Here is a 24,014-nt window from a genome sequence, read left to right on the forward strand (position 1 = left end):
CTCGGCTCCGCATTCCTTGCCCCTTCCTTTCCCGCAGGAGAACAAGGATTCTCTGCCTCCTTGTCCTTGAGCTGTGTGTTTTCCAAAAATAACCAACTCCAGGGTGGTCAGGAGTCCTCTCCAAGGTGGGCTCAGTGGCCATGACCCTGTTCTGAGGTTAGATTGGGGTGGGGAAGGTATGTGCCTTGCAGGAAATTCAGAGCGGATCTCTTCAGAACTGCCTCCTTGTTGACCTGTGGTGTGCGGGCCTCACCAAAGACTTAACTGGGTGTTCCAGACATCTGCAGACCAGCATAGCCGTGACCCCGCCTGAGTCAAGGTCAGCGTCTGGACATTGTTCTCATACCTGACCAGGGCCCTTGTGGTCAGTTAAGGAAAATTGCCTAGGATGTCCTTGGGCTGGGGTTCATCGGAAGAGTGGTGATTCTGCCAAGGGCCTTGAGTCAACAGCCCCTTGTGTGGTCTCCCCTGTGTACCGCCTCCGTTCCAGAGCCCTCACGGCCTCCAATAAGTACCTCCTACCTTCTCGCCTCCCCTCCGCTTTGGAGGGTTTTAATTCATTTGGCAAATATTGACTGAGTTCCAGCCTCGATTCCAGGGGTGAGGGGCCTCTCAGGGCCCCTTCATCTTAGGGCCCTGTGCCCTGCTCTCCCTTCACTCCCCCTACTCTGCTTCTCACTGTCCTCCTTGACATGTCTGGCACTCACCAAGCCCTGCCACTGTTCCGCCTCCTTTGTGCCCGCTGGCTGTTGTCACTGCGTGGCGAGCTCACCCCAGAGATGTGCCTGACCACTCCTTCAGTGTCTAGAGGATCTGACACACACACACAGTGGGCCCTCTCTGAATGCCTCGATGAACGGCGAGCTCAGCGGCCCCATCACACCAAGGCCCCTTCACTTGCTTTGTGTTTCTGTTCACTTCCTCCCCCCAGTCTGACACAGTTTATCGTAACCAGTTCCATAGTTGTTGCCTCTCTCGGCTCGTGAAAGCAGGAACTTTGGTTTGCCGCTGCTGTTGACCGCCAGTGCCTGGAACAGTGGCGGGATCCAGGCCTCCACAGTGACTCCCGGGTGAGAAGCGAATGAGGGGGTGCGCGTGGTGAGTGACTGTCGGGGAAGCTCGAGGTGTCCAACCTCAAGGAGTTCATCAGCAGGTGTACGTAAACACACAAGCTGGTGCCGGAGAGAAGGGATTCCGGGCCTGTAGAGTCTGACTGCCAAGGTTCAAATCCCTACTCTGCCGGCGTCTTCGAGGGCACATTCAACCTTCCCAGTCCTCGTTCTTTTATTTGTAGAGTAGGAATGATAATATTACCACCACTCTGTAGATGGTTGTGAAGCCATCGCCGGGACACCCCGGACACTCGTCATGGTTGCTCGCTGCCGTAGACCCCCAGACCCCTGGGGAGCCTGCGTGCGCACAGCAGAGCGGCGCCCCGGGATGTTCGGGGCCGCGACCTCCTGGGGCCTAGCACCAGGCCCAGCGTCCAGCGTCGCTCTGGTGGGGTCACAGCGCCAGTCTCCTCGCTGCAGTGCAGTGCTGACGTTTCTGAGGTGCCCAGGGACTCCCTTGGCATAGGAAGCTCGCATAAACGGTGGTCACCTGCCAGGATCAAGCGGAGCCTGGGAAATTCTGCAGGATGCTCCGTCTGCTGCTCCGGCAGCGCCGAGACTTTCCTGTCGCAGATCCAAGGTTGGGAGTTCCCCCCCCCCCATCCCCCGCCTCCAGAGAGAGAGAGTCTCAGGACAACTCGATCGTGTGTTTTGTGAACCATAAATATTGCTCACTCTTCCTGCTGACACACGGGAGAGGCCCTCATAGACTTCGTGGAGAAACGAATGAAAAAGCCACGGGATTTTCCCACACCCTTTCCCAAGCCCCCTCGGAGCAAGCGTTTCACTGGCTCCGGCAGGCGACCAACAATACCGCCAGGCAGAGTGACTTTCTGTTTAACTATCTCGGCAACTAGTTCAACGTTATGATGCTTCCCCCCCCTCACTCCCCTCAGTGATTTTAGCCGGCAGCAATAATAAACAGGGCCACACCTTTAGAGAGATCTGACAGTCTTCCTTTGGCCCCGTGATAACAGAGGAACCCATGTCACAGGTCATCCTGACAGTCTGTCTTTTTATTTAAGTTCGGTGAGTCACCCTCTAAGAGGCTGTTGCTCATCGGTAAGCCTTCTTAAGAGGCTGAAGCTTTGATCCTAAGTCCTGGGGAGGTTTTACAGAAATGGGAGGTGACAGATGTTGACTGGTTTGTCGGGTAGCTATTCCACTGGTGTTCATGCAGCACCCACACCATCTATTTAGCCCGACCCGACTTAAATGAATTGGACTTGGCTTTGACATTGGATATAAAGCATTGAGAGGCTCCAAGGACTCACCAAGAACCACTTGAAATGACGTAAACCGGGCTCTCGAATGTCTTCGCCTGCACGTTGAAGAGGTCCCGATCCCACAGCCAGTGTAGCTTGTTTTCTGTAATCCACACCGTCCAGCTGGGTCCCGGGACTCACAGGCACTTCGATGTTATTTCACTTCCCCAGGCTGGATTTTCTTGGTTTTGCATTTTCACGCTGATTCTACTTTTCAAGATCTTCAGCTTTAAAACCTTAAACCGTCTTTGGCATTTTAATTTTTTAAATCATTTTATTAAGGGCTCATACAATCCATACATACATCAATTGTGTAAAGCACATTTATACATTCATTGCCCTCATCATTCTCTAAACATTTGCTCTCCACTTAAGCCCATGACATCAGCTCCTCATTTTCCCCCTCCCTCCCTGCTCCCCCTCCTTCATGAGCCCTCGATAATTAATAAATTATTATTTTGTCATCTCTTGCCCTGTCCGATGTCTCCCGTCACCCACTTTTCTGTTGCCGTCCCCCAGGGAGGAGGTAGATCCTTGGGATCGGTGACGGTTTAACTATCAGTCTGAGACCTCACCACAACTCTCCTGAAGCAGTTGTTGATAGTGAACTTCTAGAGACGAAGGCCGGGCAGGTTCAACACTGCCTCAACTGGGGCCTGGTGGGGCCTCTGCAGAGACTAAGCTGAGGGAGTACTTGGGAAGTTTGTGAGAGGTCTGCTTAGAGACCCCCATTCCACCCTCGGCCCCACAGCACGTAACCATCACATGCTCGCTAGGAGCAGGGCCCTGCCTCAAGCGTCAAAGAGGAATGAGCAGAAAGACCAAAGTCCTGCTCGCATGGAAGTTCTGTTCCAATGGACTGCTGACCCAGTAACGAAAGTAATGACTCAGCATATTAAAAGCCCACGGAGACAAGCCGAGCAGGGATAGAGAATGATATTGAAGTTTGCTTGTATTTGGAGTCAGGTGGTCCGGGAAGGCCTGGCCTTTCAAGGCGTAGGAAGGGAGCCACTGGCACAGGTGGGAAGAGCCTTCCAGGCCAAGGGCACAGAGTGTGTGGAAGATTCTGAGGCCAGAGGTCAGTGAGGCTGACTCGGTGGTGAGGGGAGGCTGGAAGAGGTGGTCAGAGAGATGCAGGGCCGGCCCCGAGGGCCCTGTCTCAGCATGAGATTGGAGCTCGTGGAGGACTTTGGAGTGAGCAGCCAATCTGACTCAGAGTTGACACGACTGCCTTGGCTGCAGGGCAGAAGCAGGGAGACTGCATTCATCTAGAGCAGGCGTCCTCAAACTGCAGCCCGCGGGCCACATGCGGCCCACCGGGGACATGTATCTGGCCCGCCAGGTGTTTTGGCCCTGTTTGTTTTTTTACTTCAAAATAAGGTATGTGCAGTGTGCATAGGAAGTTGTTCATAGTTTTGTTTTAAACTGTAGTTCAGCCCGCCAGCGGGTCTGAGAGACAGTGAACTGGCCCCGATTAAAAAGTTTGAGGACTCCTGATCTAGTGTGGATTTTAGCCCCAGGTGGTGGTGTGAGCCAGGCTGGTGGCAGTGGAAGTGTGAGAAGTGAGCGCCCTGCCTGCTGACCATAGACCATACTCTCCATACCACACTCATTGCCAGGGAGTGGGTGCTGACTCCCAGCGACCGTGCAGGACAGGGAGAATGGCCCCTGTGGGTTTCTGAGACTGTTTATGGGGGGAGAAAGCTCTTTCTCCCAGCTGGCCATAAAAGGTTATCAAAAGCACCGTCACCCGCTAACAACACACGCCTCACCAGAGAGAGGCGGGTCCAGCCATCACATTGCTGTGAGGGCCACTTAGTCATAGCAAACCGTGTACAGCAGAATGAAGCGCTGCCCGGTCCGCCACCCTCCTCACAGTTGTGCTTAGGCTTGAGCCCATTGTGGCAGCCCCGGTGTCAGTCCGTCTTGCTGCGGATGTCTTTCTCCAGGGACTGGTCTCTCCTGACAACATGTGCAAAGTACACGAGACGAAGTCTCCCCATCCTTGCCTCTAAGGAGCGTTCTGACTGTCGGTCTTCCAAGACAGATCTGCCTGTTCTTTCGGCAGCCCATGGCACGTTCAACATTCTTCTCCAGCACCGCAGTCCAAATGCATCAATTCTTCTTCCGTCTTCAGTGTCCAACTTTCGCATGCAGACGAGGCCACTGAAACTGCCATGGCTTGACTCAGCCTTTACATTAGGAGTTAGTTAGTTAAATGTTTGATCAGTTTGGCCCAGGAATGATGTTATAAATATCCAAGTGGCCCTCCGTAGGAAAAAGGTTCTCCATCCCTTCTGTAAAGGTAGAGCCTCAGAATTTCCTGACGGGTGGGCTAGGCAGGAGCCAGGAAGTCTGCAAGGCAGGAGCCCGAGTCACTGGTCATTTGCTGTGCCACCCATGCGGTGGTCCTCCCCGGCCCCCAAAGTATTAGCAAACGGTCCTCTGTGCGGTCTTCTGGGCCACTGCAGGGGGAGCAGCTTAAGTTAGGAGCGATGACCCAGCTTGCCGTAAGTCACTCAGCATTTTCTGGAAACCACCAGATTCATACGTTGGGGCGCCACATTCGAGGAGAGAAACTCCTCTGAGCTCCCCAGCACCCCGGCTCCGAGTCTGCGGAAAGAGGACTGCGGAGCGTGGGACACTTATCCAGAAACTTTCCGTGCAAACATCTCTAGAAAGAATATTATATGTCTATGTACATAAAACTATTCTTTCAGTGTATATGTTATATTTTTCCTTGGTGAGGGGTTTTCCGTTTCCTTTTTCTCCCCGGTGGCTGGCTGTATTTGAAAGATAAAGGTGGAATCTTTGCAGGATGACCAGAGAGAGAAAGTGAACGGGCCAACAGGACATGTAAAGGAAATCACCATTAAGTTCCACACTGAATCTTTGAGGGCTGACAGGAGGGAGGGTACGTGGGTCACCCTGGCCAGAGAGGTTGTGGTGGTTATGTAATCTGCTCTCAGTTTGAGATTTAAGAGTGAAGGGGTGGGGTTTAGCCTGTCAATCAGGTCGCAGCTTGAAGACCTCATTTGGAGGTGCCAAGGAGCTAAATATCTTGCTGGAGGCCAGACACATAAACACTCTCCGTGAGACATTCCCGTAGAGAAGACACATAGAGCTACGCTAGAGCCCTGGAGCTGGAGGAGCCATGTTGAGACTCCTGCCAGCGCTGAGACGCTTCCACTGCCACTGGATCCACAAGACTTTCCACCCACTCGCCTGTGATCTTCCTGCATTCAGTGTCATTGCATGTGTTGCGTGAATCTGAAGAGGAATTTAGATTGGTATCGGCATATGGGCTAATAGTGAACATAAGGACTGGGCTGGGCTGGGATGTTTTCTCAATATTCAACTGCTCTTATATATCAAGCTCTATCGTATGAGTGTCGAGGAATTTGTTTCTTTACAAGGAGTTACACAGAAGTGGGAGGGGCAGTCAACTGCCCTCCACCATTCTCCCTCTTCACTGGGCAGTGAGGACAGTCTTTCCTGTTTTATAACTCACTGAGCCCATCACAAGAGGACATAATTCACTCTGATGGTGGCCTAGGATAGAGCCTGAAATCCCATTCTGTTTATTACCAGGACGCTGATCCCCCAGCCCTGTCCTGCTCAGTCTGACCGGCTTCTATCTCAGGAAGAGCCAAGAGGTAGCCCGAGAAGCTCTCAAAGTAGCAGGTGCAGGGTGGGATGGAGGGGAAAGAGTGGGCAGAGGCCATTGGGAAATATCTTGGTGGGCCAGGCCCACAAGGCTGATGAGCGAGGGAGCGAGAGAAAGGAGGTGGTGGATGAGGAGGAGCTAGTGCCTGAGGGCGCCAACTGGAATCCCCTGAGACAGGGAGATACAGGGAAGCCCAGATGGACTGGCAGTCGGTCAAACCAGATGGCGGACTTTGATTTTTAAAAGGATTTGTAAGCCCTAGGAACCAGGAGCCGTAAGGGGGTGGGGCTTTTAATCCCATTAGGAGAAGACAAAAGCGTACTCTTTAAAAATGTCAGCTCACCAATTGTAGCACTTCTGTTATCAAAGCGCTGTGACAGACTACCCGTTTCGGAACCGCCACAGAATCACCAGTGTTCCTGGGAGGGGAGAGCAACTGCAGGGACGTGACTAGGAAGATCCCCAGGAGAGGTTACAGGGGACGCGCGGGATGTTGAGGATGTGCATATGAAACAGGCGTCCTCACACGTTGGAGGAGCGAGGAGAGGGAAAGGTGCAGGTGCCACGTGGTGAGTCATGTAGCCCGAGGACATTGTGAGTTTGCATCAAGGGGGATTGGAAATCCTCAGCATCTCTCGCTTTCCAGGGAAACAGTGGTGCCCACGTGCTCCCCTTCACCTTGGACCTTGACTCGCCCGCCCTGACTGTTGGGACAGCTTAGCCCATAGCGGAGGGTCCCGAGTTCCTTCTGAAACAGGGCCTATGCCCAAGGAGACTAGCCTCATCCGCATCGTGTGGTGTCTTGGTTTCCCGCTCGTGCGCACACTGGTGGAATCCGTGAAAGTCGGCTTTCCTTCCTTGGCATACGGAGCTCAGGGTTTGCCCCAGAGCTTCCCCGGGGCTCTGCCCTCTGCACCGCGCGTACTCCGCTGATCGCTGGCTCAGAAGAACAACGCAGCTTCCCCCGGGGAAAACGAAGCCATGTAAAATATTCAGAGAAGGCTTTAAGTAGTGCATCTCGCCACTAGATTACGTCTCCGTTCCAAATATACAGATGTTCCCATTAAGTAGCAGTTGGTGAGATTGTGCCACTACATGTTTGTGCCTTTTCATAAAACATGGGCGGGGGCACCCCTAAAAGTTTCATTGTCTCCTAATTCCGTTTCCCACAACCCCCCCCCCCCTTAAATACTCTGAGAAGGTCACTGTTGCTCTGTGGTTGGAATGGCACTGAGTGGCATGCCAGCACATTGACTCTTGCTGTTTTTGATTGACAGTCGTGTTTAAGGCAAATGTGTACTCCGCCAACTAGGCCCATCTTTAACAACTTCTGCACCAATTATTCAGCAGCCTGGGTACATTGTTCACAAGGTGGCATCATTTTCCTGCACCATTCCCAATCCTTGAGTTTACCTGCCGCCTCCCCTTCTTTGGTTTAAGGTCAATCCCCCCCCCCACACACACACACAAGGTTTTATTGAGATATAATTCACATATCCTACACTGCCGTAGTTCATTCCTATTTCAAGAGCTGCGTACACATCGCCATAATCAGTTCTAGAACATCCTTCCCTCTCCTGTATTCATTATTTTCTCCTGATTTCCCCCTCCCCCATCTCTGATAAACCATGAAACAATTATAGTCTCTGTACATACATCCTTTATGTGCTTCAGAAACTGGCAAATATACTCCCCCCAAACCCCAAACTGTAAACATATCTTGAAAAAGAAAGGACCACCAGCAATTTTAAAATAAAACAAACAAACAAAAACCCTCTGTCCAGAAATATTTAAAGCTAGAACAAATCAAGACTGGGTCACGAGTGGCCGCCTCAATACCAGTTCCATCTGCCAAGATCACTTTCCAGAAGTTTGTTTGATAGCAAGGCTAGTCTTGACCCCGGACTGTGGTCAAGGGGGATCCACCAGAGGCTTTTCATCCGGGTAGGGACCTTGCAGGTGGATTTGGGGTTCCCACTACCATCTATAGCCTTCTGCAAACAAGCCAGGTGTTCAGAATTTAAGCTCTGACACCTTTCCTTCCTTTGTATCTGCATTTTATCATCTTTGGAACACACACGCTGGTGTGCTTCTTCCATGTGGACTTAGTTGATGCCTGACTTAGATGGATGCTTGTGTGAATACAAGCCTTGAAGACCCCCCAAAGCGATTCTTTTCGCTAGATGGGCGCCATCTGGTTTCTTCACCGCACTTTGCTGTAGCTCCCATGTCTCTTCATGAGGGCGAGCGTCAGGCTGGGCCATGTCATAAGAACTGAATGTGTTTGCATCGGTGCTAGAGTTGAGCGGGAGCCCAGAATCCATTCATGTGTCCACAGATCTGGCTCCCTTGAGGGGCCTCAGACTCATTTTATGACAAAGACATTGCCAATCATCCCGCTGGGGCATAAGGCGATTCCATTGATAGCAACAGTATGTTACTCAATGGCATAGAATTTAACATACCGTTGAGAAAATGAGGTTATGCAAGTATAGCCCAGCTCCAAGCCCCAATCCATGAATTGTAGATTTATACAGATTGAACTCTGAACTGATTAAGCTCTATTTTCATTGACAGTGGGCCTTGATACTAGGGGGGAATTTCCAGTAATATTCGGTTACAAGGGCAGAACCTTGCCGATTAGATGAACAGATGTCATAGTGAAGTAAGGAAGGCATTACAATAGTAAACATATGGTAGTTCTAGGTCACCTTTCATTGGATGCCCACACAGCCAGGGATCCTAGCCAAGGTCCTCTGACCACCAGTTTCACGGCCGTGGGGTGGCCATCGTTTGTTTGCTCATGAATGTTGGTCTTAAGGCCAAGTCCAGTTCCCTCAGTGGGGTTTCCATCTGGAGTCCTGGTATGGCCTGTGAGGGATACCAAGTTGTCTGAATGGACAGAGCCTGCGGTCATCATAACACACAGCACAGGGCATGGGCCACTGCTGAGGTTTGGGTAACAAGTGATTCAGAGTGACTCATCAGGGACATAGGACTGGGCTGTTCTCCCCCTGGGGTCTATATAATTATTGTTGCGTGTCCCTTCCCTTGTGAGTTTAGGGTAATTTTTTACCATTTGTTTTATGATATGTGATTTTCATTAAAGAAGCTCATTGTTCATGGGCGATGTTCTTTTTTGTTTTATGAACCGACCTTATCATTTAACTAAAAAGTGACCCCAGCACTGATTTTGAGTTCTAGCTTTACCGTGTATTTCAGGGTGCTAGTCTGCCAGAACCCTCTGTGTCTACCGAGTTAGTATGTCTGGCCTTCTTGAAAATTTGACTCTGCTCCACACTTCACTCCTGTTTTTTAAGGATCCACCGACCACGGGTCTGATCGAGACAGTCAGTAGGGATAACTGGGCACCATCTAGTTCTCTTAGTCTCAGTGATTTGTGTCTGACTATTGATCCTATACACTGCTTTCTTCCACTGACTGGCTTTTGTGTACTTTGTCTATTAAGGTATGGGAACCTGACAAGCCCAGACTGTGACGAAGATGGAAACCAAACGTCCTCAGAGTCCAAGACGGTGATTAGGAAGTGAGTAGATCATTTCTCTGCCTGACACGCTCGGTCATATTTAATATTTTAACCGATTGTACTTTAGTTGAACTTCATTTATTCCTTTAGAATGTTGCCTTGATTTCTCCCCACGTTGAAGAACATAGAGGTATGCAGTTTTTTTCATCCAGTATACATTTATTGAGCATGAATTCCAGACAATATGCTGTGGGATGCAGCAATGAACAAGCAAATACAGCCTTGCCCTCATGAAACTGCTAGTTTAGCAGCGAGAACTGCAGAATACGTGCAAAAAAGGGGGGGTGCGGGGAAGAGGAAAGAAGCAGGGGCAGGGGGCTAGATCATGCTGGGGAGGGTGGTTCCACATGGGGTCCTGGCAGTGGGCATTGGAGCAGAGGCTTGGACCCGGTGTGTCCTGAGCACGGTGAACAGCTGCAGACAGAGTGCAAGCAGAGAGCACGGGGCAGCACATTTGAGAAGCCGTAGAGAGGAGAATATTGCCGAAGCTGAGTGAGTCTTCAGAGATGTGGCATGGAAGCTGGTGACAAGGCCAGACCCAGCGGGGGCCCTCGCGACAGGCGGGAGCAGGACACGGCACTGTTTTAGGAGGGAGATAACAAAGCCTTACAGGATGCAGGACCTGACTGACGTTCTGAAAGAGTGTCTCTGGGACGTTGGCTGTGGCAGTGAAGCTGAGGGCAGAGGAAGGAGGGACGTACAAGGTGCAGGAAAGGGATACTGGCAGCAGGGACTCACGGGTGAGGGTGTAGGCACTTGGTTTCTGAGCTACGGTGGCCGCCCTGCTGGCAGTGTTTGCTGATGGAGTAGATAGGCTGCGTGAGATGAAGAACAGGCAAAGATGCCTCCAAAGGGTGTCACTTAAAGAACTGACAAAACAGAGCCTAGCTTTAAGAGAGAAAGAAGACTAGTTTGGGGGGCAAGGCGCGGGGAAGGCCAACGATATAGTCTTCTACATGCTAATTTTGAGGTAATTGGATAAATGAGTATGACTATCAGGGAGCCGATTGGACTGGAGTGTTCATTTTTATAAATTTAGAATCTTTAGCTCATACATAGTATCTAAAACCTTCGATTGAATATGATCTATTAGGGAGGAAGTGTAGATAGAGAAAAGTTAGTCCTTCCCAGGCATCAAACAATTTTTTGAAACCTCCAAACTCATTGCCATCGGGTGGCTTCCAACTCACAGCACTACGATAGCGCGGCCCCTGTGAGTTTCTGCGGTCGCGCTTCTTTGTGGCAGGAGAAAGCTTCGTCTTTCTCTCAGGGAGCAGCTGGTGGGGTTGAACTCCTGGACTTGTGGTTAGCAACCCACTGCGTAAGCCACCATGCAAGCAAATGGCAAACATCCGTTCCCAGTTAGTAAGATCGAGGATCCATCGAGGAGGCTGGGAAGAAGCAACCAGGGAGGGAGGAGAAGGAAGAAAGTGCTTTTCAGCAGATGAGTGAAAAGGGTGTGGGGCGGGGACCAGCCCCCTTTGCCCACAGATGAGGCAATAGCTTTTGGGAAGTGCCCACTGGCTTTGTCAGTGCGAAGTCCCCGGGGCTGTTTAAACATCATGGATCAGCACTGTTGCAGGTTGTGTGCCTCTGTTTTCTCTAGCGTCAGCAAACCTCCCCGTGTCGTCTTCCCCTGCCTTCCCCATGTGTGCCACCCTCCCTCGTACTGTGTGTTGCCTGCTCCGGCACCCATGTTAACACTTGCCCACCCCTAGCCCATGCCGTCCTCTCCCTTCCTTCTCCTCCCACCTGGGGACCGTCAAAGAATGTTTCATGAAAGCGTGGCCTTGACTCTCAGTGGCAGCAGTCTCAAGCAACGTGTGTCCTTTTGGGATTGACTAATGGCACTCAGCATAATGTGCTTCAGGTTGGTCCATGTTATTATGGGGTGGTTTGCAAATACATCCTGGTTCTTGATGTTGCAGCGTGTTCCACTGTGCATATGTATGGCTAAGTTTATTTTTCCATTCTGCCACTGCGGGGCATTTGGGTGGTTCTATCTTTTTCCTGTTGCGCACAGTGTTTTGGTGAACGGCTGTGTGCCTATTGATCCCTGCCACGGCTCTTAATTCTCTAGTGTGTAGACCACGCAGCTGGACCGCTGGGTCATGGGTATTTCTATTCACGGTTGTTTTACGAGGTTCCAGAGCCGTAGACTGCATGGCAGTGGACTACCACATCTGAACCCCAACCACTCACCTTTCCGGCATTCGCCGCCGGTCAGACCACTGGGCCTTGCCACTCAAAATGTGGTTCAGGCATCAGAAGACCCCAAACAAACAAACAAAAAGCCACATTGTTGAGAAAGAGGGGCGTCAGAGTAGAGATCAAAAGCCCACCAGTAGACAATGGGACATCCCCTCACAGAGGGGTCACAGGGAAGGGATGAGACAGTCAAGGCGCAGTAAAGCACCGATGAAACACACAATGCTCCTCTGGTTCCTTGAGGCCTCCTCACCCCGTGCCCCTCACCCCCAGACTGTCATGACCCCAGCACTGCCTTTCACTTCAGGCTAGACCTGTGCCTGTGCACAGGTACAGATAAGACGTAAGAGCTCATGACACACGGCATCCAGGAGCAGGAGTGAGAGTAGTGATACCAGGAGGGCAGGGGCAAGGTGGAGAGAAGAGGGGAGGAAGGGGGAACCGATTGCAATGATTAACACATAACCGCACCTCCCACCCCACCCCCAGGGGGATGAACAACAGAAACCGTGGGGGAAGGGAGACGTCAGTTGGTGTAAGGTATGAAAATAATAATAATTTATCAAGGGGCCATGAAGGAGTGGGGGAGGTGTGCAAAAGAGGAGCTGACACCGAGGACTCAATAGAAAATAAATGTCTAGAAGATAATGGTGGCGACATATGTACACGTGTGCTTAATACAATTGGTGTCTGGATTGTTACAAGAGCTGCCAGAGTTCAATACAATGTTTTTTTTTAAAAATGTGGTTCGTGAGCCAGCAGCACCAGCTTCACCTGGGAGCTTATTAGAAAACTGAGGTCCATCCTAGGCCTGAAAGGTTAGGGTCTGCATTTTAATAAGATCCTCAAATGATTCGTATGCATCCTGAAGAATGAAAACACAAGATCACAGGTTTATTTTTGTTTATTCATGAAAACTCACGGAAGTCCTTTTTTTTTTCAAAGTCCCTTTCATAATATATATATTTTTATATGTATACGAAAGAAGCAATACTGAGTTAAGTGGCCAGCTGGTCACCTACAGCCCAAGCCTGTGAGCAGGGTCCGGGATACCGGGCCCCAGTTGTGCAGCAGTTAAGCACTCCACGGCTAGCCTAAAGGTCGGTGGTTTGAACCCACCTCTGCCTCTGTGGGAGAACGATACAGTGGCTTGCTTCCTAAAAGAGTTGCAGCCTGGGAAACCCTGTAAGTATGTCTGCTCTTCCCATCGAGTGGCTGCGCACTGACACGGACTCCCCGGCAATTTCTTTCAATTTGCATATTGTGGAACTAAGTCAAGCCCAGAGGTATGATTCATGTAGCCCCCTGAGCATTCTGACAAGAGCAACAACGTGCTGGGAAAAAAAAAATATCCAGGCCTTTTTGGTTTCCCTGGGGTTGTGTAGGGATTCAATAGGCCTTGGGGAAATGACAGTGAAGCAAATGGGTTATATTCTGATGTGCTCATTGCTTTTAAAGGCCCATTATAAGAGGGCATTCACATGCATGGGGCACCAGTACGAATAAGCTGTATGGAGCCTTGACCATTGTTCCCGCCTCGAGCCAGTAACAGAGAGCCTCACTCAGCACTCCCTGGAGGGGCCCATCGCCTGGGTGGGACAATGTCCTTTCCCAAAGATGCACCACGATGGAAGGTTCTTGACCCTCTTCCTACCCCCCCTCCCCCAGAGTTCCCTTGTTAATAAATGTACGCCTGATGAAAATCCAGGACTTTATCTTACCGCGGGTCTCTCTGTCCTGCAGATTGGGGAATGTGAAGACGCCTTTTCTCTACTGGTCTGTCTTCCTTCCCTGCCTCCAGTCTCCGTTTCTTCTTCTTGGCTCAGTTCTCCGTTTACTCTGCCTCCCCTTCCTTTCCTCTTCGATGCTCTCTCTTCCTGTGCCTGTGCGGGGCCAGAGCCAGGGCCTTTTCTTCTTGAGAGGAGATTCAGGGCAACCATTGCTCAGCCGCACGTGGTGGACTGGAAGTGCCTCGGCTTGCGGCCGTCGGATGTGCAGACGGCTCCACTGGCTGTGTGCTGGGGGTTCCCTGTGGGCAGTCTCCCCCCATCCCGAGCCGTTTGGGGATGTGTCTCTCCGCACATTTTGGGTGTCTCAACTGCACAGGGACAGGGGCTGTTCGTGGCATTTAGTAAGTAGCGGCCAGGGTTACTGCTAACCATTCTACCGTGCCCAGAACAGAGCCTGACAGCCAGGTTTAACTGCTACAAAACGCCAGAGGTGCCCAGGTAGGAAACCCGGCTGGGTGGTGGTGATGCCCGGTCCTCAGATGAAAACTGAGTGTGTTTATGAATATCTAAGCAGGCGTTAAGTAGAGCATACTTAGTTCAGGGTTTATTTACTTCACGACCCTTTTTGTATACTTTGTGCTGAGATGGTCAGGGCCAGCCACCTGGAAGGTGAGGGGCTGGGGACAGGACGCCGGAGAACCGGTCCCGGATGCTCCCCTCTCTCTGTCACGGACCAACCACACGACCTTGCGCTGGTCACTTCACTTCTCTGACTCTCAATTTCTTGACTCAAAAAATGAGCATTTGGCGTTATGATCTCTGAGGCCCTATAGTCCAGTGCTGTGTAGGTGGGACACTGTTTGCCCTTCCCTTCTTCTCATTGATACACAAAGTGACGGTCAGAAACAGAGGCAGAGATAGGATCCAGCTCTTCCCCTCCGGCTTGGGACGCGCCCTCCGTTGCTCTGTCTGTTGAAGGCTGTTTATCCAGCTGTGATGACGTAGGAGGGGAAAGCGCCTCTTGGCTGATACTCCTCATGACATCACAACTGCTCATGGCGGCAGGGACACTGCACGAAGTGGCTGCATGCGCCTTGCTTCCCTCTGCTCTGAAACTGCCCTCCTGCTATTTCAGGTGGGGAGTGGACAGCAGGAATTCAGTGGCGTGCTAAGCACATCACATGTGACACCAGACATCCTGTTTGAGGCAGATGTCTTTGGTTTTGTAGACCCAAAGGTGGGTCTCGGTGCCATGTGTGTGTTTATGCGTTACGATTGGCTCAAATATTGGTTCGTTTTTCAGTGTTGGCATGAAAGCATGGACTAAGCCTTACCTTTTAAACATGCTCCCAAGCACCGAGTTATGTCTCAATTTGAATCTCCTCAACCTCTGAGGCCGTGTGGGACCTTCCGAGGGAAATGTGGAAATGCAGATGAAGCATTCAAGTTGAAAGATCGGTTTCTGGTGCCTTGGATCACAGCCATCTCGTGTTCTTCGAGCTGCATGTAAAGGGGCATCGCAGCCGCTACGACCCCCACCTGCAGAGCTTGCCGCCCCAGCCCCGAGGGTGCCGCTTCCGCTTTGTGCCACAGTGGGAACCTCTAAAGTGGTCTGGCCAAAGCAGGAGCCCGTCTGCTGTGAACAAGTCCCCTTCCAAGGCTCTGGGTGGTGGAATCTGGGCCTACCATTCGGTTCTGCTGGCGGTGCTGGATGGATCCATACACTAAAATGAGTGTTTCCAGCCAGCTTCCCTAAACTGGCTGCTGTCCGTGACCCAGCAGGCCCACTTCCTGTAACCAAAGAAGCCACCTCTGCCCACGTGCATTGCACCGGTGCCCTGTTCCTCCTTCCTGCTGATGCTTTTACACGATAGCACCGTGCTGCCTCCTTAGAGTAATAGGGTCGGATCCCAGCAGGAAAAGGAACCCTGTCTTGCTCTGTTTTGACTACAGTCATTGAATGCAGAAGGGAAGAGAGCAGAAAGAAGGGGTGTTGTGCCTACATGGCCTTTGTGGCATGGCTTTACGTCTAAGAGGGTACCATTGCATATGCCTGGAAACCAAGCTCCTGCTGTGGCGTCAGTTCTGACTCACAGCCACCGTCTGGGGGAGTGGGCGTGCCCGTGGGTTTCCAGAGCTGTCATCCGGATAGAAGCAGACTGTCACATCTCTCTCCCGTGGGGTGTCCGGTGGCTTTGGATTGCTGACCTTCCACTGGCTACTAAACCCTTAGCCACGGTGCAAAGGCTCGCGCTTTGCAGGAAATGACGTGTTTTCTCTCCCTTACTGACCATCACCACTGCCTGCTTGCAATCGCGAAGGCTGGGGTAGAGCTGCCCCACTGGGGTTCCCAGGCGCCAAATCTTTACAGAAGGGCCTTTCTCCCTCAGAAGTCTGGCTGGTGGGTTCGAACCACTTACCTTTTGGTTAGCAGCAGAACTCTCAAGCTACTGTGCCACCAAGGCTCCTTTAAGGACGATTATATTGGTGAAATAGTCACTGTTTCCTTAACTTTAGAGTGCCCCAAGTTTTGTTTTCTCAAATCTTTACCAAAGCAGGGATTTACACTTTTGAAATCTTCCTGCTTTCATTTCCACACATTCAAACGATACGAACGTCACTCTTAAAATGTTTCCCCAGAAGTTAGAAAGATCGACACCAGTTTTCAATCACTGGGAAAGGGTCATGTAAATAGTAGTAATCCAAAACATTGGACACACTTAAAAGAAATAGGAGCTGATTAAATAAAGCTGTCGGGATTCTTTAAGGCCTGGGGAACTTTACAGTGGAAAGTATTAAAAAATGTTCCCGGAGAGTTTGCAATCAATATACATTCCAGAAAATTCAAATACCCTAAAAAGGCCATTGGAATTAATCTGCGTGGTTGTAGCAAACACAGGGGACAGGCAGAGGGGTGAAGAGTGGAACAAAAGTGCACATTTAAACCGCAAATTTAGAAAAAAAAAAAAACAAAGGCAGGAAGGCAAAATGAATATTTGGAAAACACAAAGCAAAATATGGAGTAGTAATGCAGCACATAAAAGAGCCGTGTGCTGCTTTGTTTATTTTAACATAGTTGTATTGGAACGTACTTCACATAGCTTACAATTTAATCGTTCACTCATCTTAGAAAGATCTGTGCCATGATCACTACAATTGCAGAAGATTTTCTTTTCAAACTCATTGTTAGCTTCCCGTTTCCCCCAAATCCTTCCCTGCCATGCCCTTATCCAGGTACTTTGTCTATAGATGTACGTGTCCTGGATCTCATATGCCGTCAATCATACAAAAGCTTACAAATGAAATTAAAAACCAGCAACAGTGACTAGACGAAACAGAAAAAGCTCACAGAGAAATCAGAAAGTATTAAAAGCTGAAACAACTTTAAAATGGGTCAAAAGACCCATTTTACATTTTAATCTAACTACATCTGCTGCAATCAGCTTTACAATGCACCGTGTCTGAGATCAGGGCTGTTTGCATCCTTCCTCTCGTGTCAGAGAGAATCCACCGGAGACTTAGTCCCTGTGGGGACCCTGCAAATGGATTTTGGGCTTCCACTGTCATCCCTAGCCTTCTACAGACAAACCGGGTGTTCAAGATTTAAGCTATGATATGGTCCCCTCCTTTGGATTTTGATTTTATTATTGACCATCCTTGGATCGCGCCAACTGGTGTGCTTCTTCCATGTGGACTTTGTTGGTGCTGCACTTAGAGCTCAGCTTGTTTTAACACAAGCCTTTAAGACCCCAGGCACTGTTCTGTCTGACTGCTGGGCACCATCTAGTTTCTTTGCTCCACTTTGTGATCTCTTTCTGAGGGGAGCTTTGAGAAGGATCATAATGTACTGTCTGTAAAACACCCTTACTGGACATGGAAAATCAGGAAGTATATTCTTAAAAGTCACTAAAAGTCAAAACTGGACATTTCAGGGAAGAAAGAAGAGGGCTCTCAAGTGAAATTACTTTCAACGTTGATGGTGACTTAGTATTCTCCAGAAAGAAGGGGGGAAACCTGGTTAGCTGAGCATTTACTAGGACACACTCGGGGAACATTTTTAATAGCATTATCCGTGGGCCATGCCAGTCAAACAGTTAATTAACTCCCCCTAATGCAACGGCTGACATGGCTGTCCTCTGGTGAGGGCGGGTGATGTCAGCCGGCCTCTGATTTCTCGGGCCATGTGCAGGGCTTCCTGTGTGTTAGACAAGGGGGAAAGGTCCTCACTTGGGGGGGCTCTGCAGCCCAGAAGGTGGTGATCAAAATAACCCCACTGACCTCAAATTGTGGCGTGGAAGGGGTTCTGACGGGCACGTTAGATCGGTCTCTTCTCGACCACCAAAAAGAGGCTGTGAGCCTGTGCCTTCCCTTTACCGGCGCGCGCATCAAGCCTGAGGTCAGTCAGCTAAGATCGAACAGTTGGCCAAGAGCTGACATTTGAACTTGGGTCCAAGGGACACCACCAACTGAGTTTCCTGCCATTTTGCTCTTGGGCCTCCAGTGAAAACCTTTCCACGACCTGTGACTGTTTAGCTCCTCTGCTCAGGTCCACAGGGAAACTGACAGCATGGGCAGGACAGGACCTGCACGCCTAACTTTGACATGGAAACATGGCCGGTCGCCGCAAGTTCCTCTTTTCAGAAGCTATCGTATGTGAGGTGGTGCATCCTTGTAGGGGTACATGGATCCCACCAACCTAGAACAGGACCCACAGGGAAGCATATGATCCAGAGGCCAGTGGGGTATATGCATCCCACCAACCCTATCCCTCCTGTCCAGGAGTCCAAGGCACACTCACTCAATTCAGAGACGCTCAGTGAGTCAGCATGCATTCCATGAATGAAAACATTTTTATCAACGAAGAATTTAAAGTGAAACATAATCCCATCATGAAATGGGTTGGTTAAAAGAAAAACAAAAGATCATGATCTCAAATGGCTTGTGACCCACCCTTCCCAATATCCTCTCTCCGATAGCCTGATAAAATACTCCAGACATGAAGAAAGAGGTGATATTATCGCTGTGGTGACTAATGGTTTGGAGTCTTGTATTCTGAGATCTTTCACTTTGGGATGATTTCCTTCAATCTGGATTCAAGGTAGCTGTTGATTTATTATTGGGTGGGCACCCCGAGCCAGGTCCCCAAACAGCTGTTAGAAATGTGGAAGTTAAACTTGCTTCCTGGGAAAGGAGATGGGTGAAGGATGTGAGGAGGAGGGAAGCGGGGTAGGACCCGCTCTGGGTGTTTGCTTCCTGTTTTGGTGACTCATAGCATCTGCCCCTACCAAGGGAAACTCCTGCTCAGGGTGAATGCCCGGAGGCCTCAGCAGTTTTCTGGAGGCCTATTTAGAGGGTGAAAAGAAAACTCCCCTTTGCACTGTGCAGAATTAGAACTAACGGTTCTGGAGGCCGCTGAGAAAGCATTATGGTGAGCAGACAGTGTCCCCCTTGCTAATTACAATAGAGTTCATTGAAGACTTAGCAGCAGCAGTTCTTGTTAAGTGCTGTCTATTGCTTTAAACTTCTCACAATGCCTCTCATGATCAACGTTTTATAGATGAGAGACCTGAGACATAGGTTAAGGAACATGAGCAAGGTCAGGCTGTGAATGAGTGAAAGAGCTATTAACCTGGATCAGCTGTAACTTCTCTTAGATCCCAAGACTTGCTTAGCCTACTGCCCCTTTTACAGAAAAGCAAGGGGGAGGGCGATTAGCAATGTCATGACAGTAAAACCTTTTGTACGAAAGCCCATACGCCAGGACAAGGAAGGGTATCGCCCACTGATGTGGCCTCTATTTCTTTTCCTGATAAACATGAAAACATGTCTCTTAGATACACAGACTTACTTTTTGAAGCAGTTTTAGAGTTACAGAAAAATTCAAAAGCTACAGAAGAGAATTCCCATGTGCCTCCGGTGCACTTTCTCACACTCTGTTCCACCCTAAGTCACCGTGCCACGTTTGCGACAGCCAGCCAGCGGATGCTGACACACCATCACCGGAGTGACCCGGGATTTATGAGTTTTGTGTTTGGGGACCCCATCTGTTGTAGCAAGCGACATATAATCATCAGGTCTCCTTCGGTGTCCCTGCTGCTTGTGTTTGAGCCCTTGGTAGTTTTGAGGAGTCCTCTCCCGGTACAAGAGGACTTCAAAAAGTCCATGGAAAATGGACTGAACAGATTGTGGAAAATTTCCACCGACTTTGTGAAGCCCTCTCGATTATTGAAAGATGCGTGTGTATTGATATTATTATTTTAATGTTTTTCTCAACTAGACTGAGTTTATGGATGTTTGAGAGGAGTGTCATGAGGCCCAGCGCCATTTTCACTACGTCATATGCAGGGCACGCACTGTGCACATGATTTATGCCTGTGCATGTTGGTCTCGATCACCTGGCTGAAGTGTTTGTCAGGTTTCTTCCCTGTAGGTTTATATGTGTGTGTATGTATATACTTTATATAGATAAGTGTGCATATGTATGTTTTAAAGTATATATTTGTATATTCTTTCATACAGAATGGTGGTTATGCCCCTCTTTTACATCGTGTGTACATGATAATAAGGGGGGTCACATCATTTATTTGGAAGTCTTCTGTATAGGAGACTTGACTTTATTGATTGTATTTAATCCACGTCACATTCAGTTGGTGTGGCTTCACAGACACTACTTTTGAAACAACATTTTGATTGTGAATTGTGTGACGACTTACAGATCCATTTTCTGTTCGAGAATTATGTATCCTGACAGTGTGCTGTTGTAACCCTTTCTCCCCGTGCTTTCCTGTTCGCTCCTCCTTCTCTCCTGCCCCCGGGACTCTGTCCCCAGGGAACTGTTTCCTTCTGCTCGCCCATGATGGACTGTTCTAGGATGGCGGGTTATCCTGACAATGACCTCCTGAGTGTTACTGTTCTCCCCTGCTGGCCTCGTGGTTAAGCATTGGGCTATGAATCACAAATCAACAATTCAAAACCACTGACAGCTCTGTGGGAGGAAGATGAGACCTTCTACTCCTGTGAAGAGTTATAGACTTGGAAACCCACAGGGGTGGTTCTACGCTGTCTTATAGGATCGCCATGAGTTGGAATCAATTCGATGGCAGTGAATTTGGTTTTGTATCAACATGTCTATTGCTTGACTGAAAATTGAGTCATGGGGGGCAAGTTCATTTCCAGACCTGAAAGGTGACTCTAGGGTTCCATCAGTCTTTACCAGACCGGTTAACTTGGTCTTCATTGTGATTTGAGTTTTGCTCAATCTATCTCTCACATGCTGTTCAGGACCTTCTCAAATATGACCCAGTTTGGAGCAGTTGGTAGTGGTAGCCAGGGACTATCTAGTTCTTCTGGTCTCAGGGCCATGGAGATTGATGTTCATGGGGAGGAAGGGGAGGGTGTACTCTTGATTATGCATAGAATAATATATAGCCTGCTGCAGATATATCCAGGAAGGTTGTGGACCATACAGAGGCCAAAGTTAGGGAAGCGTCTTAGGCATAATTGACACCTTAAGGGATGAGTCACTGGGCCCAGGAGCTTAGGACCATAGTCTCAGGGGACTAACAGGTTAATTAGCATATCATGATCCAAAAAGACAATGTTCTCCGTTCTACTTTGGTGAGCATTAGAACGCGTCCTCTGTCTCCTGCAGAGCAGCCGGTGGCTTGAGCCTGCTGGCCTCGTGGGAGCAGCCCAACATGTCACCTCCTCAGCCATCAGGGCTCTGTGTATGTACTGTAGTCTTGTTTCATTTTTGTAAATGTACCTTCAGATGGTTAGGGGCTCCATCCCTACTCTGGCCCTCCGTTTATGCCCCGATATTTACTCGATCTCTGTGTGTGTCCGTTTTGTCATACTCCTTCCTTCCTCTTCCTTGCCTCGGGGCGTTCTGCCCCCTTTGAACTGCCTGCAGCCCCTCACTGGTACCACTGCCCTACCCTTTGCTCTCAGTACTCAGCTCCGACTCAGTTCAGTTTACGTCTACTTGCGGGACCCTTCCTCGAAGGTCTTTCCCATTCCCTCCCGATATTCTCCTCCCCCCGCATCCATTATCAGGACTCGGAACTGGTTCTTCCTAGTTCTGTCATGACACAAAACCACAATGAACTCAGCTGTTTGAAACTATAGGTGGGTTAGAACAATAATTGGAAAGGGAAAAATTACGATGGAAACAATCTCCCTGTTAGAAAAACAAGGGAGGGGGGGTTAGTATGTTCTTTGTATGCCTCTTGATTGGCAGTGTCAGGAACATGAGAGCCCCGTGCAAAGATGGTTGCTCTGAATGTGTGTTGCCCTCCGCAGTCCTGGGAGTGGTCCAGACTCTCCTATCAGGCTAGGGCGTCTATGTCTTTCCGAGTCTCTCGTTCCTGGGCTTTGACCTGTAATGGTTTCCTATTCTCGTTATCACTATGCTTCACCCACATTTTAAAAGTTCAGTACTCTTCTGATTTCGTTTTGTTGGACATGGCTCAACTGGCTCAAACCAGTTCAAAGCCCGGTGCTTGGACCTAAAAATGTTCACAGCAAAGCACAAGATGACCTTGATCCATCTAGCTCACCAGCTTTCATCCTTTGCAGTTTAGAACAAGGAAAAACGAAACAAAAGCTCCGTCTGCACCTTCCTGCCTTCCTTTGTGTCAGGGAAACCGTCTTGCCCAAGGTCGTAGGGGTGGTCTCTATTGGGCAACTCTTCCAGAAACGGGGGACTGTTACGTCACTAGACCAGGGTGGGGTTCCGGCTCAGAGGCAGCGTCCAGGTTCACTTTGCCTTTGCTTCTGTGCGGGCAGAGCGCGCTTGCTCTCCCCTGCAGGGCTCGGCAGAGAGCATGTGCCATATCACTCCAAAGGCCCATCCTCTACATAGCTCTTCTTACCTTTTTGCTAACCCTGTGACGAAGCATGAGAATGTCCTAAGCACTTTCACTGCTTTTGAAAAGCGGTTTCATATCTTATCACCTATTGATAATAAAGTATAATGAACAAGTATTTCTAAAATGGATTCTGGGGAGGAAAAGACGCTGCAAATGGACAGTGTTGCGCTCTCTCTCATTTTTAATCATGAGAATGTGCCTTTTAGGTTACACACTGTGGGGGAGCTGGCTTCATCTTTAGAAACATTTTGATTACACATTTTATCAAATTCTCAGGAGGATTTTGAGAGGTGAGGGGTTTTTGTGCGCTTCACCACACTTACCCCGTCTCTGTGTGGGTGAAAAGGCTGTGGGTTGGACAAAGCAGCAGCCTAGAGCCTTGTCTCCTACATCTTTCCGTGTGCTGCGTGCCTCTCGCACTCGCTCCTTGCACCTTTAAACCCAGGTGATCTGCCTGGAGTGGCGGTTCTCAACCTATGGGTCGCAACCCCCTTGGGGGTCGAACGACCTTTCACAGGGGTCACCCGATTCATAACAGCAAAATTACAGTGATGAAGTAGCAATGAAAATCATTTTATGCTTGGGGGGGGTCACCACAACATGAGGAACTGTATGAAAGAGTTGCGGCCTTAGGAAGATTGAGAACCACTGGTGTCATGTCTTCTTACCAGGGTCATGAAGTGAGATTTCTGATTGGTCGAGAAATAAAACTTAGTCTAGAAATTTTACTGTGCTCTGCCCCTCTCCTTTCCATTCTTCACACAGGTCTTCCTTAAGTCCTGGGAAACGTTCCCTTCTGTCTCTCATCTCTGCAAATGACCTGATGCTGCTGCCCTGGAGACCTGACCCAGCTAGCGCCTGCTCACCCCTAAACGTTGTCCCCTCAGGGAGGCCCGTCCTACATACACCCTGTGCTGGGGAGCTACCTCTGTGGTTAAATGCTCCCTGGAGACCCCGGACTCATCACACAAGTACTGCACTGTTGTGAAGCTGGAAAATGAGGGCTACTCAATAAACCCTAGGGTCGTTAGTGAATTACTTCTACCCAGGGCTGTTTCCGTACAAGGGAAGTCTTAGAAACGGCCTCGTGGAGAGTGCGCACACCATCTGTCTCCCACACCATCGCAGTACCCTGAACAAGGCTTACGCTGTGCGCGGGGTTGCAGGTATGTCCAGCAGTCTCCTATTGGGAGACCACTTATCCCATTTGCTTCTCAGCCCCCCTCCTCCTGGGATCACGGAGGTTTGTGCCGCCCTCCAGGTGTTACTCTGGAACGCGAAGGCATGCACTTTCTAGGACATGTGGCACAGAGGTGGAGTTGATTTTCAAGTGCTGATAGAACTTTTGGGGGGTGGGGATGGGGGCGTGGTACATTTTACCCATTTCAGTACATTTTACCCTTTTAATCGCTTCCTCCTGTGGTTTAGGACAAGTGGTTGTAAGGCTCCTAAGAAGTTAGGTTTCTTTCACTGCATCTCAAGGCGTCCTGTTGCCGTCATGCCATCCGGTCAGTTGGGTGAAGGCAGGCAGGGGTTGGTGAAGGGCCTTTGGGCCCTTCGTTTCAGGTGGAACAGCTGGGTTTCCTCCTCCGCCCGGTGCACACCACGTAGCTTC

At 49.8% G+C, this 24,014-nt stretch overlaps 1 protein-coding gene across 4 annotated transcripts in view; it reads left to right on the plus strand.

Annotated features, from left to right (window-relative positions):
• Positions 1-24,014, plus strand: part of RGL1 (ral guanine nucleotide dissociation stimulator like 1) — a 337,768-nt gene that overhangs the window by 255,038 nt on the left and 58,716 nt on the right. For all 4 annotated transcript variants that reach the window (XM_075528264.1, XM_075528271.1, XM_075528258.1 and 1 more), the window contains one exon: positions 9,514-9,591. In XM_075528264.1, coding sequence (XP_075384379.1) covers positions 9,514-9,591 — 78 coding nt within the window. The remainder of the gene's footprint in view (positions 1-9,513; positions 9,592-24,014) is intronic.

The sequence above is a fragment of the Tenrec ecaudatus genome, chromosome 1 (assembly GCF_050624435.1).
Source record: "Tenrec ecaudatus isolate mTenEca1 chromosome 1, mTenEca1.hap1, whole genome shotgun sequence".
NCBI classification, from domain to species: Eukaryota; Metazoa; Chordata; class Mammalia; order Afrosoricida; family Tenrecidae; genus Tenrec; species Tenrec ecaudatus.